Source organism: Seriola lalandi, unplaced genomic scaffold, assembly GCF_002814215.2.
Source record: "Seriola lalandi dorsalis isolate HSWRI2012SDOR001 ecotype SW California unplaced genomic scaffold, Sedor1 jcf7180002054910, whole genome shotgun sequence".
Classification (NCBI taxonomy): domain Eukaryota; kingdom Metazoa; phylum Chordata; class Actinopteri; order Carangiformes; family Carangidae; genus Seriola; species Seriola lalandi.
This window is the reverse complement of record NW_019525462.1, coordinates 44,742-64,251: the sequence shown is the minus strand read 5'-3', so window position 1 is coordinate 64,251 and position 19,510 is coordinate 44,742. Positions and strand designations below refer to the sequence as shown.

General features: G+C 40.2%; 1 protein-coding gene across 1 annotated transcript in view; it reads left to right on the top strand.

Moving 5' to 3' along the window:
- adamts16 (ADAM metallopeptidase with thrombospondin type 1 motif, 16) overlaps positions 1 to 18,823 on the top strand; it is a 55,879-nt gene extending 37,056 nt beyond the window's left edge. Inside the window, exons 14-24 of the mRNA XM_023430720.2 lie at positions 106 to 236; positions 584 to 707; positions 927 to 1,171; positions 1,363 to 1,498; positions 3,285 to 3,411; positions 14,708 to 14,912; positions 15,968 to 16,162; positions 16,310 to 16,366; positions 16,648 to 16,863; positions 17,052 to 17,199; positions 17,340 to 18,823. Coding sequence (XP_023286488.1) covers positions 106 to 236; positions 584 to 707; positions 927 to 1,171; positions 1,363 to 1,498; positions 3,285 to 3,411; positions 14,708 to 14,912; positions 15,968 to 16,162; positions 16,310 to 16,366; positions 16,648 to 16,863; positions 17,052 to 17,199; positions 17,340 to 17,455 — 1,700 coding nt within the window. The 3' untranslated portion in view covers positions 17,456 to 18,823. The remainder of the gene's footprint in view (positions 1 to 105; positions 237 to 583; positions 708 to 926; positions 1,172 to 1,362; positions 1,499 to 3,284; positions 3,412 to 14,707; positions 14,913 to 15,967; positions 16,163 to 16,309; positions 16,367 to 16,647; positions 16,864 to 17,051; positions 17,200 to 17,339) is intronic.
- Positions 18,824 to 19,510: the final 687 nt, after the last annotated feature.

Here is a 19,510-nt window from a genome sequence, read left to right as displayed (position 1 = left end):
CAAAAGAGAAAGTTTGTGGGGAGTTTTCACCAACTATGGTATGTCATGGTACTAAAGAATTTGCTTGTTGGCTCTGGCCCCTCTGGTTATTTTTTTTTCTTCCAGATCAAGATGTATGTAAGCTGTACTGCTTTGCTGAAGGTTATGATTTCTTCTTTGCCTTGGCCAGTAAAGTTAAGGATGGGACTCTGTGCTCACAGGACAGCTCCAACGTCTGTATTGATGGACTGTGTGAGGTAATACTTTAAAGCAGGCAAGCAGTGAGACAGAAACATGGTTGTGTTGAAGAGTGAGGAAGCGTGCAAAGTTTTTTGAAGATGATATCATGTGTGGGATCTCTGACGCTGAGCTATAAATTTTGAGAACAGGTTTGGCAGTGGAGAACATCAATAGACACCCTTGTTGTGCTATTTCACAAGTACTTCAGATGTAATGAAAAGGAAAATGTCGACCTGTCATCACAAAAGGGATGAGTGATGGTAGCTTTCAACTGTTGTAATTTATTACATTGTATGATGTAAAGTTGCATTTTATATTCATAGTCTACTTTTTGTCAAAAGCCATGATTGTTTTTCTCCCACAGAGAGTGGGCTGTGACCGCGTGTTGGGCTCCACAGCTGTGCCTGATGCTTGTGGGGTGTGTAAAGGAAACAACTCCACCTGCAAGATCTACAAAGGACAGTACACCAAGCAGCATTATACTAACCGTATGTTATAATGAATTAAATTGTTGAGTTCACGCTTCATATACCAGATACTGAAACTGTTTTTCTTACCTTTTATCAGTAGCTCATACACAAGACTATTTTGTGTGTTTTGTTGTCATAATCCATGTAATTGAAATGCAGTTTTTTTTTTTTTTTTTACTTGTGTTAGTTTTTTACAGCTTTTGGTGTTTGTTTAAAATGTTTTCTTGTCTTTCTCAGAGTACTATGGGGTGTTAACCATCCCAGCAGGGGCTCGGAGTATCCGTGTGATGGAGTTGAATACATCAAGCTCATACCTGGCTGTCAGGGACACCCAGAGACGCTACTACTTGAACGGACATTGGACAGTGGACTGGCCAGGCCGACACCCCATCGCTGGAGCCATTTTTGAATACAAGAGACCCTATAACAGACCAGAGAGCCTCTTATCGACTGGCCCCACCAATGACACACTGATCATAGAGGTAAGGGATCAGTAATCATCACACTTAATTACGTGCAATTCGGTAAATTTTTAATATACTCTATAAGACCTCCCACCCTCCTTTTGATTATGACTTTCTTCTTTACATCTAAGTTATGGGCCTGCATACATTATTACTTATTTTGTGCAGTCTTTCATTTCATCATTCTTACCATATTCTTTGTCCTGTAGATATTGTTGCAGGGCTGGAACCCAGGAGTACGTTGGGAATATACTCTGAAGAAATCTGATGAGAAGAAGAATCACATCAAACACAATTATACATGGGCCATCATACGCTCCCAGTGCTCAGCAACTTGTGCCGGAGGTATGTACAAACATGACTGCCAAAAGGTATTTTTCAGTAGCATTATCATATTACACTTGTGCTGCAAATTAGATCAAAATGTGCTTTTCCAAACTACAATGATAGATAGATTCTAAATGAAGTATCGTGCATTTCATCTTCTCTGTCAAAGCAGATCTTGTGCAGTGACATGTTACTGTATTTGTTCAAAACAGGTACTACTTGTTTGTGTTTTTGAACCTAGTCTGAGTCTATTGCATTGATGAAAAAGGACAAATCACCTCTTTTCAAGTAATCTGGAGCAGCCCACAGATTAAGAGGGCAGTTTGTAGATCAATGGACAAGCATCCACAGCTCAGTCTGGCCTCTCTGATCTATAATAAGGCTTTTAGCTACAGGTTAAATGGAGAGGGGAGTAATCCCATCATTAGTGAGGGGACATTAGTAGTTCTTGTTTCGGACTGGTGGGACCTCTTCTTGTTCTACTGGAGACCTGCTATTACATGCACATACACACACACACACAACCACACCACATAGATAGCCTTAAAGCAAGCAAGCACACACATGCACGACTTTGACCGATGGCATTTGTCCCACCAGAGGCCTAGTATTAAACTAGCGCACACGCAGACACACACACGCACAGAAACGCATGCAAAGACTGCTGTAATGACATGAGCAGTCCTTGGCAGGGTGATTTGCGGGCAGAGGTCAGGAGATAAAGGTGTGTGTGTGTGTGTGTGTGTTTCCGTGTGAGTGCTCATGAGTGTTTACTCATACACACTTCCCTTTGTGAGTGCTTGTGTGTGTGTGTTTGTGTGTGTGCACTTGCTTGGCTTCATGAATGTGAACAAAGCCCCCAGTGTAGAGTTCCTGTTGATTGACCCCCCCAGGTTAAAGTTCCCCACCCTGGTCTGTTGCGGTCCACCCTAACCATCTCTACCTCTTTGTGCCTTGATTGTAGGTCGTGATGGGTTGGAGGTCGTTTGCTTTATTAAAGAGTGTGACTGACTAACTGACCTGTATGAGCTGAGATGTGCAGATTGACCTTGCCTTAAGCCAAATACCAACCAGGAGATCTGTGGGATTCATGTTTCAAATAAATTAAAAACAGTCAGATCTGCTTTTGTGTCAGAATTCACAAACACAAAAGTCAGAATTCAAACAGGATTGGTAGCCTCTTACAAAGTAAATAATAACTTAAATAGAGGAACCTAAAACTTTTCAACAAATGTTTTTATGGCTTACAGAGACAAAATATATTCTCTGCACATCACATGTACAAAGGGTAAAGTGAAAGTACAGTGAAAAAGCATGCACAGTTAAATATTCATCAACATACAATGCATACTACCACCTAGAAGGTATGTCAGTGTGAAACCAGTATCATATTGCTTTCACGTTATAAACAGGTGTCACATGTTCACACAATGCAGGAATATTATGTGCAAACCTTTTGATAGCATCTTGACAAGCAGCTTGACACACTAACACACAACAATGCTGGTTTGTTGTAGTTGGACAATTTCCAAATTATGTTTTGTGAAGCTGCTGTTTCCAAAGTCAAGAATGAACCTTCAAGATCAGTAAAACTGCTGTTTTTCTACATTTATGCCAATAAATCTATAATGTCTCTTCATAACTATTTAATCCAGCACAGTAAATGTGAGCCTGTAGTTTTGTTTTATTACTGATATTTTATAGTAGTCAATTGGCAGTTAGGAATAGACTGTAACTCAATATAAAAATGATATTCTCCATTTATGATAATGTGCCTGAACGTATTGATATTTATCCCACACAGGCCAGATGAATACAAAGTCAGCATGCTACAAAGACTTGAGAGTGCAGGTGAACACATCCTACTGCAATCCCAGATCAAGACCAGCTACTGGATTGATGCCCTGCAACACCCAACCATGTCCTGCCAGGTCAGAACCAATGCTCTTTCATATATCATTGTCGTGTATGCTAGTAGTAGTAGTTACGATTGGTGCTGTGAATGCAGTTCACATAACTATAGTTATTTGTTTTTTTCATAGAATCACAAATCACAATGATTATTTGTGGCTTCAAACGTTTATCAATGACCTCATAAAAATATCTGGGGCGTCGTGTAGCGTAGTGGTTTAAGCAGGCGCCCCATGTGTAGAGGCTACAGTCCTCGTTGCAGTCGGCCCCGGTTCGAATCCCGCATCGGACGGCCTTTCGCTGCATGTCATTCCCCCTCTCTCTGCCTCCCCGTTTCCTGTCACTCTCCACTGTGCTGTCCATTAAAGGCATAAAAGCCCCAAAAAAAAAAATATATAAATATATCTACACTCTTTTTAGCTGGCTCTCAATCTGGACATCATTAAAAACTATTTGAAGTGTGCAGACATTTCCTCATATTTTCCTGATACATACTTTTGGATGGAAAAAGAATATTTGGTCCATCTAGACTTCTAGACTTCAGGATATGTCAGTTATTCAGTTGTTCAATTGACTTTCCCTGGAAGGGCCATAAAGTGTCCTGTAGGCTATGTGATAGCCAAAAACATTGTTGGCTGTCACAGCTCAACATTCTGTACATGCATGTTCATGTTGGGAACTTGAGGAGACAGATGATCAGGTTTAGGGGCCATCAGCCAAATCGGTTGATGTAGTTACACAAGCTCAACATGCTAGTGAAGAGATTATATTGTGGATAACATTTTTAGTACTCTCCCTATTTTGTCCTAATATCTTTGTCCCTGTCTCTTTTTTTTTCTTTTTCTTGTACATCACCACTTCGGGTGTAGTTTTTGTCTTCCTGACTTCTGTCCCTTTCACCTTCCTTTACCCTCACTCCTCTTGACTGCCATGTGTTATTGGTCTACAACACCTACACATCTGTTCTGCATGCAGTGTCAAAAAGAGCTGTTTATTGGTTGAGTCAACTCTTCCAAACTTCCCACACTATCTCCTCATAATAAAGTGAATGAAGGGTGTCAGGAACCACTGACTATATTCTCCACCCTTTCCCAGCCCAGTAAAGCACCTGTTCCACCATGACGACATTTTCCTCTCTTGTAATGAAAAATAACTTTTGGCCAAAACATGCGTGTGAGACACAGGGAAGACAAGGGAAGTTCCACTGGATATTCTGTTCGTGTCTTCATCCACTTCAGAATGATACCTCACCAAATGTCAGGAAGAGTTAGCTTCTGTGTTTGTTCAATACAGCAGGCCAAGGACTTGTAAATCTTTTCACATGTAGCATCACTGTGGGACCCAAGCTCATAACAAAATGTTAGTTCCCTGGCCCTATCAAAACCCACCAAGGACCTTTTAGTTCTAGATGTGTAGTTTAAGAAACACTGCTGTGTACAATGCACTGCAAGTTTATTTGGTAGGACATGTTGGTTCATTTCCAAACTCTGGTAATTATCAGAAATTGTCCCACAAGGTTGCACCACAAACAAGCTCAAGAATAATTTGCAGTTGGGAACCAAAGTAGGAAATGTTAAAGGTTGAGTTTCCCTTCCAGGTTGCTGTGGCCAAGAGGGCTTTTCTCAATGTTGTATAATGCCACTGCCGTCACTTAGAGTGGCACTAACACATTTCCTATGATGAATGACAATACCAGACAGAGCGAGAGTGGGAGCGAGGCCCACTAATGATTCTGTGGTTTCAGGGTGTGGTTCCATGGGATCTTGGCTGAGTTCAGTTGGTTCGGTCAGTGTCTATACCCCTGACACACAAGGCCAGGGCAGAGGATCAAAGATCAGTCAACATGGTCCGATGCTGCGGACATCATAGGGAGTGGTGCACCCACTGACAGTCAGGACATGTATGAACACACTACATAAAGACACACACAGGGGAATGTCCCTCCCTTGTCTGTGCTACTCTGGACATTATCATGAATGGTAAAATGCTGGCCAGAAAAAAAATCAGTGAAAGACGCTCTTGGGATAACATTTTTTTTTAATGAGGGGGTAATTTGAGATTTAGTTGATGATAATAAGGTTTCATGAAAATTTATCAAGCCAGATGTGCATGTATAGGGCACGGAACAATATTCACACAACAGTATAAAAGACATGAATTGTTGGTTGACCATTTTTGGGGATATACAGAATGTGTAAAATGTTGTATGACATTTTCAACAGGTTATTAGCCACAGAACATTTTAAATACCCGTCATATATCAGTACGGTGACCAATGGAAATGCTGTGTGTCATTCCTACAACAGCTGTTGCTGAGGTATTACTTCCCCTGAGTGCATTTTCTGCAAGTGCAGTTGGAGTAATAATTTCTAAGATATCACGCAAACAGGATCTCTTGGGCCGACATACCTCCTGCAAAAGAGGAGGTCACCAATGTAATGGGTTACTTCTTTGGCCGCCGATTGTAACAGACAAGCTAAGTCTGATGTTGTGAGAGGCCTTCCCACAGTTTGGTACTGTCCAAAATTCCTGTGGAATTCATGGATAGGAAAAAACTAACCCTTGCCCCCCTTTAGTTACTGTCGCTACGCCTGTCAGGCTTTCTGGCGCAGCCCATTTGCAGTTTACAACGATAACTTTGGCAGATTTGCTACTCAAAATTCTTTGTAATTTTTGAAACAATGGGATATTGATTTCAGACAGAGGTGGACACGAATCGGCCTAACAATTGACTTTTGCTCACTTTTTTAATATTTTGACCTGACCCATTTTAAAGCAAGAACCCTGTAAATGGTTCTCAAATATGAGCTTGAAGGCTACATACATCATATTGTGATAAAGACTAAGGCTAAAGCTGTATGCGCCAGGCAAAAATTCTGCATCCTCATTATTTGATAATCTATGTAGAAAACATACAATCTTTGATAATGAGTTTGACTGATGTTGCATCAGTATGTCTGCAAACCTAATCAAGAGCAAGGCAGAGTGGCTTATGTTATCCTGTATGCTGATAGTAGCATCCACTTGCTTTGATATAGTTGGTAAATACTACACACGGGATGCACTACATTGAACAGGGCTTTATAACAAACTGTAACCCCGCAAAATAATGTAGTATGAAATCCTCCTTTGCCTTGGATATATTGCTGTCTAAGGTTACTAATGTCAGTGAGTTAGCCAGACATGCTAATACTTGCAGCTTACCTTAGAGTAGATAAAAACACGGTATCATTGATTCTTTGCACTTTTCCTTTCTTGGGTTGGTTTTGCAAAACCAAGAAAAAGACACCAACGTCTGAAATCTTTACAGCTCCATGTGGTTTCATCGTGTGGAGACATCAAAAGTTCTACAGGCCTGTTGTGCCTAGTTACAGTTGCTAAGCTATAAATGGACAATCAAAGTCCGGTATAAGGGTTTAGCAAACGCTCAATTATCCTACACTTTGTTTGAAATAATAAAATAAATGACTCCTGTTAATTGTTTATCGCTTCCTCTCTGCTTTTGTAGTTCACTGGCTGCAACTGTTAGCCAGACATAAAACATTGTCAAAATAGCACAAAAAAAAAACACCACACAAAAACAGCGTCCACAACAACAAACCAAATGGAGGGAATTCTTAACTGCATCACAACATGCAAAAATGACAAGTACCACGCAGACGTTTGAAAGTTTGGAGAAATGCACAGTACGTGTGCAGCTGGGAGCCTACAGCAGGGCAAGCACTGCACAGATGAAGCACCACCTTTACAGAGTATAGCAGATGCCTGTCTCTCAAGGAATAACAAGAGCATTTATCTGGAGGCCTTTGACAGCTGCTGTTGAAGCGTCAATTCCTCTGTGTGTCTATTCTGAGTATTCCCTTGTACACTATTAGTAATGGTCTGAAATATCAGCCAAATTCTTGCAAATGAAGTGGACACTGCTGACAAGTTGTGTCTTGATTTTTGAGCAGAGGAGGGTTTCGCTGAGACACTGACCTCATCTCGGTCAGTGCTGCATGTGTTGAAAGTCCAAATGTGACTTTGTCCCTCGCGTGTAAAACAGTTTTGTTATGTTGTGGCCAAGCCAAGCCACTTAAAATGCTTAAAGAACTCGTGCTATTCGATATTAGAAGGCCATGCCAGAGACAGGCACAATAAAAGCCTTGTTTCATCTTTGTTTCTGGAAATTAGTGCCTCTAATGTTGGCCACTTTCTACAGAATGAGGATGTTTGCTAAACTCCTGAAATGTAATATAATGTGACAGTTATTTGTAATGTTTAGGAATAAAGTAAATAGAGAGGAACAGGAGAGCAAGACAGACAGTCAAAAGCAAAGCAAATAACTTTCAACAGTGGTTAGCTGTGGTGTCAGAAATATGAGATTCTGTGGTGCAGTTACATCAGTTACAGAGTTTTTGTCTGTGCACGTATGCATATGCAGTTATACTTAATTTAACATTTACAGCGTACAGAAAGTCATGATGTATGATGCTGATGTTGCCATAATGTCGCCAGGAGCAGAAATTACTGGCCATCAGCTGCTGTCTGGCACAAACACATACCATCACACGCAAACACACACACACACACACACACACACACACACACACACACACAAACACACAGAAAAGAGACATGGCAAGGCAGGAGAGGAACAGTGGTGGTGTCTAGTTACTCTGAAGCTTACTCCCACCCAAACTTTCTCACCCTCTCATCAAGACAGTTTCACAGTAAGTGTCCCTACTGCACCCCACCCTGAAATCAATGGAGTCAAAAGTCTAAGATCACAATAATCTATTAGCTCTAATGCAGACATTTGTATGGTCATATTCAAACTTCCTGCTCTCTCTCTCTCTCTCTCTCTCTCTCTCTCTCTCTCTCACTCTCTCTCTCTCTCTCTCTCTCTCTGTCTCTCTCTGTCGATCTCTAGAATCTCCAGAATCTCTTTTTTCAGTGCTTTTCTTTGGGATCTCCCCTCTTGCTTAATGAAGTCATCCCTCTGTTAATCTCCATTCCACTGGTGGTGTTCCAACACCTGCTTAAAAAACCTGCTGCTGCAAAAAGATTTTCTCAGAGATCCAGTATTTACAGGGCACCAATATTATGTAATCAGCACTGAAATCATGGGATCCCGGTTACGTTACCATTTATCTAATGTTTTATAGTAACCAACAGCTGTTCAAAAGGGGATTTTTCCTCTTCATAGAATTGTCAGTGCATGAATATTTCCCTCTTGCTCAGCTTGTGTATGTCTCCATTTTGGAACAGGTATCCTAGGAAAATTCTGCATGATGACCACAGAGCTGTCTCATATTCACTGACATAAAGTAGTGATCGTGTTGACAGAAAATATATATATAAATGTGTCAGAACAGGCGGCCATGTCCTCCAGGGCTTTGTTAGGTCAGACATTTAAAGTAATAATGCCATGTTTGTGGTTCATTGTGTCATCTTGTGTAGTAATTTGTTGTGTTATGTAGTCATTTCTGCTTTGTTTTCACTGTCACATTCAAGAAAAACTGGTACTGTGAGCACAGCATACCACTGCCAGCATTACAGATGATTCCCACCCAGGCTAATAATGTCTGCACACAGAGAGTTCTGAGGCTCTCTGGACAAAAGAGTCCACAAAATGTTATGCTAGGATGGCTACTGCTGTACTCTACCTAAAGGCTACATTATTAACTGTAGACTATTGGGGTAATTACTATTACTGAGGATTTTACACAAACATTTTAGTTACTTCTTAATTTAGAATTAAAGCTCAGTAAAGATAACATTTTAAATAATAGGAAACTTTGTCACTGACTTCAAATGACATAACTGCTGTTAAGTGCTGTTACTTTATGTGTGGTCTGTTGCATATGCAGAATGGTAATCAGAAATTCTTAATGCAAGTTCCAGCTTACTTGTTATTGCTGAAGATTTCAACCACATCTTGTGGCCCTACTCTGTAGATGGAATTGCTCAGTTGCTTTGTTTTTTTAAAATGCTTAATTTTCTTTGCATTGAATAGCCATTTTTCACAGATTTTGACCTGTCAAACAAACAGATGTAACTAATAAGATTTTTAATTGCTGTAGTGTATTGCATTAATTTCGAGAATGGAGTCATCGTTAGTTCCAACTGTGCTTTTACTGCTGCGGTAAGTCACACGTCTGCTGAAAAGATCTGTTAATCTGATTAATTTGGACCATTAAAGAAACAAGAGCGCTCTGATGCTAGCAAGGTTTGCAAGATTTGGTTTAGCAAGATTTCTTTCTGAAATCAAAATGACAGCATGCATGGAATAAAAGAAAAACTGGTGATTTTCATCAAGCAAACACGTGCATTAAATCAAAAATATGAAGAAGCAAATCTTACTCTGGAGTTCATTGTCAAATAAAGTTGGTTGTAAAAAAGTTTGGCAGTTTGGGAAGAGGTTAACTTGCATTTTTCACTCACTCAACAGAACCTAATGAGAAACATGCATGAAAAGAAACATGTTCTTGAATAAAATGTAACTTGGGTCTTTTGCTAGTTGCGAGTTTCCCCTGTATTTCTGTTTGCTAAATATGCAATCAATTAACTCAACGAGGGGGAGCATGAAATATATTGAGCCTCCAAAGGGGTCATGACAGAAAGAGTTTGGGAACCATTGGGTTACAGTAAGTTAAATAAAAAGCATTGTGACTTCCTGTAAGAATCAATTACAGCACTGATAAAAATTCTAAATGAATATTTCACCATAAAAATGTCCTATAGAGCTTCAATAACTCATATAATGCACCCTGAAAATTTCAGTTTTACATTGAAACAAGGCTCACTGAATGGTCTCAACTATGTTTGTCATGTATACCTTCGTGGAAATCAGATAACACAAATGGACATATTAATGTATTTGTCTATGTATGCGAACCAAATTCATGTAGTGTATTATGTTTCTATGCCGCGCTTACAGCGGAAAATTTAATTATGGTCCTATTGGTAAATGGATCCTAGTGGAGAAAGGAAAGTAAACATTTCAGGAGAGAAGAGCGCATACTGCAGATCAAGGAAGACATCAGGAAACTCTTGCTCACTGTGGGTTTATGCCAACAAGCCAAACAATTCAAGCTTTATCTAGACATTTACAGTGTGTGATCACACTGTCATTATCCGGTAGCCAGAGACAGTGACTCTTTCATTTCCACAGATTTCAGTCAGCACTTAACTGCTTACTCATCTCCCAGGATACTGTAGGTACAACAGATGCTTCAATTTCCCAAGGGGAAAGACCACTTTCTGTCCCCTTGGCCCCTCTTTCTTGCCCTTTGTGTGAAAGCCATAAGGTCAATTTCTGTCTGTCTCACTGTCTGTCTCTGTTTCCCCTACGTCTCCCTCTCACACACAGAGGCCTAGGTGAAACCTTTGAGGTCAGTCTGTGAGACCTTTCTGTCCCTACATACACACACACTGCACAGAGGAACAGCAGGCTTGGTTGCCAGACCTCCACTGCAGTGTCCATTACCTGGGTGGCTTCAGGCTCAGCTGTAAACATAACCCTAATGGCCTGGACACTTTGATGTGACGTCTTTTTTTCTCTGTGACCTGTCCAACCCTGTCCCGCCACACATACACACACGCACACACACTTATACCACCAAGCAGCCAGCCAAGGATAGCTGTCATTCAATCTAAGTTGTGCTCTGGTTGCAGCACTTCCAATCTCTCAGCAGGGATTTGTGAGGCTGTGGCTTTATGACAAACATACACACTGTCTGTCTCACCGTCTGTATATTTTAAAAGTCATTTATAAATATGTTCAAATTCACATTCTCCCTCTCTCATGTACACCAACACAGCTACTCCCCTGCTCTGTCGTGCTTATCACAGATGTTCACGCACCTCTCTGATATTTCTTTCCACTTTGCTTTCTTTCCTCTATTCCCTTCTCTCTTACACTCTACCACTTACAAAGTTACACACACTACCCCTATCAGCATTTACTCACTAATGGATTTGTGTGTTTACACTAAGTTGAGGAAGCACTGATAATAGTGGCTGTAAAGTAATCTCACAACTGTTTACACTCATCTCTTGGGCCTATCTCCTTCATTATCTACAGCTGATGCTGCTTAAGCGTGCCTGTGTGTGTGTGTGTGTGTGTGTGTGTGTGTGTGTGTGTGTGTGTGCACGCCAAAACAGGTATTGGCAAGGCACTTACAAAGCTACTTTGCTATTTACATGTTTTGTATTCTGTAACGTGCAACAAATTTTTAGTGTTTTCACAAAACATATTTTGAATTCATTATGCAATAATAATGCTGATGAATGCACAACTTTGATTTATTGCTTAGTTATGACATCACCTGCCAGTAAATTACAACTCCTCTAAAGTAATACTTGCCAGTCAGTCAAATAACGTGATGTTGTTGAAGTATCCAGGAATTTAATGCATTACTGTCTTAAACCAGTTAGCTGAGCCTTTTATCATCCGTATTACAATCATCTTCTCTCAATTAATTCTTAATAGATTCAAGATCCCATCAAACTCACTAACTACATAAATGATCATACTACAAATTCAAATATAAAAAGCATATTAAAAGCAGGAGAGTTCTCGTGTTACAGCAGAAAACTATACGGTAATAACATTAGGTAATCCGTCTTTTTCCTGTTGGTCAGAATCTAAACATTTAGGTTGCACTGACGCATGCTTTTACACTCTGATTACAGTCATTTGCAGCAATGTGTTAAATGTCATATGAAAGGTTCATAACATGCGTATAATACAGTTATAGTGTTGTATTGTTTTGGATTTTTTTTTTAATCCTACTTCATTAGAGTACTGGCATGCCTGGAATATTATAGAACCTTTTTGTTGAACTAAACTGAAACATATTGTCCTATTATATGTACATATGTTTCTTTATTTTTTTTCACCGAGCATCTGGATGAGTTTTTCAGTGCATTGCTTTCTTACAGTGTGTGGACCCTCCTTTGTGCGTAAACTGTGAGCTGAGACAAAACATGTGCTGAAGCGACCAAAACATGCATTTTAGACCAGACTGGCTGGCTGTGGTCATCAGTCCATCTCTGCAGGTCACACTATTCTGAGGGCCTGCATTTATTTCATTTTGCTGTGTCTGCACCCAGTGAGTTGGACTGAGCAGGCATTACATCATGGAAAAAGGTTTCCGATGCCCGCTCACATTTAGAGCATGATATCATTCTGTCTCGCAGTGCGGACGTACACTAATATAAGCAGAGAAACACCCACACACTGACATATACACGTGAAAGTACAAACACACGCAGCCATAAACACCGGTCAGAGGTTATTTAATGCCCCTGGTGAGCATCTAGACAGCGTCATTTAGACCACAGAGGCTATCTGACACTCTGTCCACAGGATATCTGATCCTGTGTGCTTCTGTCCGAAGGGTATGATGCTTACTCATCCTCCAACAACACTTACTGATAGCAGCCACGGCAAAGATCACAAGGTGGTCTATAATTTGATATGGCATCAATCAGTATATTATCCCAATGACCATTCCAGTGAGGTAACTAAGGTGATAAATCTGTGGTACAAGGGAATGCCTTTCAGTATTTATCAAAGCTCTAATGTGTCACTTTAATCAGCTACTACATTACAACCTTTTGCTCACTGTAGGTCAGATGACTATATTTTACTTTTCTGTGCAAAAACTGATATCTGAGATGCAACTAAGTGGTGTAAGAGAGCCCGAATAAAACTTGATAAAGTGTGCCAGTATGATATCATACTGTGGCAAGTTGTTAAATGTTCTTACATAATAAATCCATGATATAAGCTAACCACTACAAGCTTGTACGTTACATCATAAAAATCCTGTTCGTTTTTAGTGCTCAAATAATTTTGGTGATATACAAATTAAGAAATACATGCAAGATATATATAAAACAAGATATATTGAATTTCTTCTTTCTTGCAGCCAACACTGTAAGCATAATGTGTCCAAATATGTCTCAGCTAAAAATTGTTGTGACTTTAGTTAATCTACTGTTTGCTTGATTTTTATATATTTAATGACTCCATGAAGGTTTAGTTCCTATATCTGTGCCAAAGGCTAATAATATATCATGTCAGCATGTCAAATGTGTTACATGTACGTGTTGATCACTAGGTTACATGTTTAAAGTAAACAGCTGCATAGAAATTTTTCTTCTGTATATTCATCTCATCCTCCCTCAAATAATCCTTTGATGATCCTAAAGTGTGTATCTTCCCCCTGACAAGCCGTGACATATGTGTGACCAGATGTAATTTCTCCATCCATATCTATTTAGATTTAATGGTGCATTCATAGAGCTATACTCTTCTCTTCCTCCTTATACAACATTCCAAGCAAGTGATGCACCAAATTACTACAAATAAAGTTTAGAGTGTTAATATATACAACTCTGTGCGCTGACAGCAACATTTTCGGGGCTGTTTGGGGTAGATCTTTGGAGGCTGGGTGGGTGCATTGGGGTGAAGTTAGGGAGGGGATGACAGAGTGTGTGATGAGGGATTGAGCTGCCTGCACCTTGAGTTTGGGGTCGTTTGGGATGGATGCAATGAAGCTTTGAGGAAGAGAGAAGGGATAGGAGATTCGGGGATTAGGCGACTTAAGACATAAGATCTGCCGGGGTGCAGTGTTGAAAAAAAAAAATGCACTAAAAGTAATGTAAACTCTACTGTCCTAAACTGAGCACTCATCTGGGTCAGAGGATTATGTGTCTGAGATTAATTAATGTGAAGGATGCTTAATATATACACTATCTTGAAGCAACCAAGTTTAGTAGTTGCCAACCTGTTTGTCAGGAGTATACAGTACAAACAGGTAATTATGAAGAAAATATGTGATGATGTTTGGGTTTAGCAGTGATAAGAGCTAAGAGATAAGTTTAGGCAAGGCGACGGGGGAGGGGGGGGTTAAATTGTGCAGCGGGGTTTAAATTACAGCCTGGTGTTTCGGCTGTTCTGACTTGCTCTGAAGCCAGTGAGCCATGAACAAACCTCTAAACTCTATAGTTAGGGCTGCAATACTCCACTATGTCTGATTTCAGCAATATATGAAGACATGAGAAGATGTATGAAGGTGTTTAGGATGATGTTTAAAGTCTATTAATAGGCTATTGTTAGACATACAGTATGTTTTGAGATTTACAGTCGTTTCTATTTTGAAAGATCAGAAGAAGAATAAGCTGCAGACTGGACTGCAGTGCCACTGCAGAAGAGAAGTGGCTTAATTATCGTGTCACTGGCAAATTCCCGCAGGCCTGTCTGAATAGGTGATTGAGGAGCTGTGCATGTTGACTCAGCAGGCTTGTGTTGTGTTGTCCCAGCTGGTCTGTAGGAGAGTGGGGGGTGTGCAGCCGGAGCTGTGGAGGAGGAGAGCAGACGCGGCAGGTCCAGTGTGTCCAGAGAACCAGCCAGGCCAATGTAGACGCCCTGGCTGACTCTCGCTGTGCCCAGCCCACCCCGGCAAGGAGGCAAGCCTGCAACACACATAGCTGTCCACCAGTGTGGACCACTGGGCCATGGTCACAGGTGAGCATGTGTGAAAGTGATCTGTCACAGACATACAAGAATGGGATTTTTCAGTGTGTTTACATCGATGTATGAATGACATACTGTTTTAGTACTGCAAAATAAAATGCAACCCAAAACATTTATCCACAGGAGGAAAAAAAGAGTTGGAAGCTGCACACTTGCGCTACACACTCTGTTGCTAAGTGAAACCTAGCCTTGATGGCTCCACTACATTTTATGACAGTGATCTCAGTGGCTTTAAACTATGAATGTGCCCACTGAAACCTCTCATGTTCTCGGTCCAGATCCTGTACATAATGTGTGGCGACTCGGTTCACTGTTAAACTCCCATTTAACCCCAAATGTTCCTAGCTACCTGCCACAGGTGGTGTCCAGTTTACTTCCTCTGTGGCACAGGCAGTGCGTCACAGCCCCCCGTTTCTTGGATGAAGTGAAACACTTTCAGAAGTCTGATTTAGACTGTGCCATAAGTGCATGGGATCAGAATGAATATTGGGGGAATTATGGGCCTTCCTCAAAGGAATTATTAAGGAAGTAAAGCACAATAAGTCACTGTGTGGAGAATGTGAATATATGGTAGACTGTGCGTAGCTGGCTTGTTAAGATCTTTGGCCTGAGACATGTCTCTCTATGTTCAAGTCATGTAATAGCTTCATTATGTCAAATCTTGAATTCATTTAGACAAATCCTCACTTTGAGTCAAGAGAAAGTGGAAAGGCTACCTCTAAAATTACATGTACTACAAATGTACTTATAAACAGATCCCATTTAGCCAATATTCATTATCAATACTGTATTGTTATTGAATAATAAAATGTTCTCTGTAATGACACCTGGATGTGATTCTCAGGAAAACAAATGTGTGAATGTCATACACTGCTCCGGTAGAGATTTAATTGATCTCAGCTTTCTGCCTCAGTCGGCATGTTCCTTCCTGACATCTTTAATAATATTGCCATAATCAGATCTTCCAGTCAGAGAGAGAACGCTAAAGCTTAAATAATTTAAAGACATAAAGTATCATCATTACCATGTCTCTCTTTACTTGGCAGTGTTCTCGTAAGTGTGGCAATGGCTTGAGGAAGAGGACAGTGGTGTGTACGAGCACCAACCCAGGTGCCCAAACACACACTCTGCCAGACAGTGTGTGTGCAGGCTTGCCAAAACCTGCCAGTCAAGAAGCCTGCTTCATTAAACGCTGCCAGAAACAACGAAAAGTCCAGTGGTTTGTCTCCACGTGGCAAGAGGTAATTCTTTACAGCTGTTATGAAGACTGATGAGAAAATATGAAAATTAAAAGAATAAAGCAGTAGTTGCAGTATGTAAATTTTTTTTTTTTTTTTGCAAATGTAAATAAGTTTTCTCTCTCCATTTTTTCTTTCTTCCATTTTCAGTGTTCAGTAACATGTGGTCGTGGCTATCAGGCACGCTTCATCAAATGTGCAGAGAAGGTCTGTATTTGTATTTGCTGTGTTTACTCAAATGTAGCAGAATGGTGGTTCCTTATTGTTTAATTAGTAACTTAAAAATTAAGTGTGACAATTCACAGCTTTAAATTTTAATTTCTTCAAATCTCAATTTTCTATAATTTAGGTTTTAATTTTTTTGCATATATTAGATAGATACAGTGCTATAGATTTTATTGTAAAGAATGGTTTTCTTGAGGGTGTCATGTTATAAATACAATTGCATCGAGTAGCTTACATTAATATTCTCTGTTTCCATAATAAAGGACACTGCAGGAAAATACAGAGAGCTTGCTGCCAAGAAGTGTCACCATGTTCCTAAGCCCACAGTCGAGCTCCAGAGACCCTGTATCCTGGCTGAGTGCCCTGTCCGCACTACCCCACCAATCCACCGATGGAGCACGCATCATCGCACCTATCCACCCCAGCCTCTCCCTCAACCTCCACCTCGACCAGAATGGCACTCACCTCCTTGGTCTCAGGTAGGTTAACTTGTATGTACTGTATTGCATTTTGTCTCTGCAGAGATTGTTTATGGTTACTTTTTGAAGTCATCAACACCTGATGATTGATTCATGATTGCCAAGAGAGGGGTCATTAAATATGTTATATGTGGTGCCTGGCATTCATAGTATTCATCAGCAAGGCCTTGTTTGTTTGTACTCTACAGTGCACAGTGACATGTGGAGGCGGAGTGCAGGCCAGGACAGTCCAATGTCTGGCTCAGGGGAAGCCCTCTCCTGGCTGCGCGCTCCATCTTAAACCCTCAATGTCCCAGGCCTGCAACACCAACTTCTGCCCACAACCTGAAAAGAAAGGTACTAAAGCTCTTAGATAATGCATTTTTTATGCTTTTGGACAAACTAAAACTGCTGCTCTTGTTATCTATAGTCTGAAAACACTTTGTCAGAGTAGAAACAAACTTTGACACGTCATTTTTTTTCCTTTTTTTCCACAGACCTTGCGTGTAGGGATTACTTCAACTGGTGTTATCTGGTGCCTCAGCATGGAGTCTGCAACCACAAGTTCTATGGCAAGCAGTGCTGCCAGTCCTGTTCAAATTCAAACCTATAATCATACGAAGTGACTCTGTCTGTGTCACAGACAGATCGGTAGTTAGATAGACAAAAGACTATATTTGACGTCCATGCTTGAAAAGACAGTGTTTTTGCTTTAAGCGTGTGGCGAGCACTGAAAAACAAAGGACATTTCAATGGAAGTGCAAGAGAGTTACAGTGCCCTTTCTTCTCCCTGCGATGCCGGACATCTGGATACAAGAACGTGATTCTGACAGCATTACACAGGAATGTGATCAGGACAGTACAAATAAAGGAGAGAATTATGAGGAGGAACTAGCAAAATGGGAATCTTGATTAAAGCGAATAGGACTGACATGTCCAAAAGAAACTGAAAACCTGAAAAATCCCAGCTTTGTTTATATACTGTATGTAATTGAACAGATCTGTACCCAGGACACCCAACATCTCCCAGTAAACCAAAGGCCAATGATGGCAGACCAACAGAGAAAAGTGGTTGACGAGGTTTCAAGCACTGCCACGCAACAACATGTGATACGCCCTAGTGTGCACTGCAATTCTTGATGAATTGGAAATCTGGGGTCTGATAATGAAAAGGGATGTTTCAAAGAAACAACTAAGAAAACATAATTGTACTCTAAGGCTTGATAAAAAAACAGGCTGGGAATAATCAAAGTGGCCTTCCTCAATAGCTGGACAATAGCAGAATACTCTGTTGTCATATTAAAAAAAAAATGAAAAAAAATGAAATGCATCATACATGAGAGAACTATTCAGAGATGGGTCTAGGCTGTGTGAGCTGGCTTTCGTACTCAGTGGTGCTACAATGTTGTCTTTTGTCACCAAATCAATGTGAAATCCTCTAGTTTCAGGAAAGAACAACTGAATTGTGTGACCAGTATTGTTTGTTTTATTTATTGGCTTTACAATACAGCGTTGCTGGAAGACTGTATTAATAAGCAGTATAAATATGTTCTTTTATTACTCTACCCTAAGCCCATTACCCTTATATTTTGTATTATGTTTCATAGGATTTCATGCTGACAAACTGCACCTTTTTTTATTCATAACATTTATTTTATTTTTGAAGAAAGAATATCTGTGATGTCAAAGCCCAATTTAGCAAGGTCAACATGGATTAGTGATCATTTACAACAGCTGGTGAGCTGATCAATAACAAAAGGTATGAGCATGCTGTTTAAAGAGGCACTGCTCCATTTTTACATTACACTGTGCTACATTATTACTCAAGGCAGTCATGTATCGCATGCATTGATATGGCACAAACATAATGCATTAGTACATATTGGTTATGGTTAAAAAGCACTGGCAGGTGAGGGCTAATGCTATTTCAATGAGTTTTACAATGTAACAATAAACAAATGTGTGTCATGTCAGCATCTCAGCTGGAGCATGAGTTGTGATTTCATTTTTGTCAGTTGTCAGTCTGATTGAATTTCTTCTTTCGGGGGGGTATAAACTCTTAACGTCTAAATGTATTCTTGCAATGTGAAAAAAGGCTTAGGAGGGGAACTTGATCTCTTCAATCATACTTTTTTGGCTGAAGTCTTCAACTGGCGTGGTGTTGTCATCATGCCCTGACAAAGGATTTGTCTTTCAACAAACATATTATTAACATCACTGTCATCATTGTTACATGTTTTCACCTCCATGATAGCAGAGAGTAGACTGTTCCTTTGCATATCTGACACTGTGGTTTTAACACACAGCTTTGTAACTTTCAGGCTTGATGCATGTTTGTAAATTCAAACATATAACTTCAGTCTTTTCTTCCATTCGTTGCCTTTACTTTCCAACATATTAAATGTTACGCGGTCTATCGCTGCCATTATTAACAAACCATTACCCCATGAACTAACACAAAATCCTCAGGCAAAAGCATTTTTCCACCATAAAACCTTTCATTGGAATAAACGCCTAGACACTGTTAGGGAAGCCATCTCACTTGCTATCCTTAAAATATAGACTTAGATCATTCCCTACACATCCAGGAGACAAGGACCAGCTTTAGCACTCATTTGAATTTGAGTCAGTATATTATGTCATTCACAAAGGTGGGCTTGGAAACAGT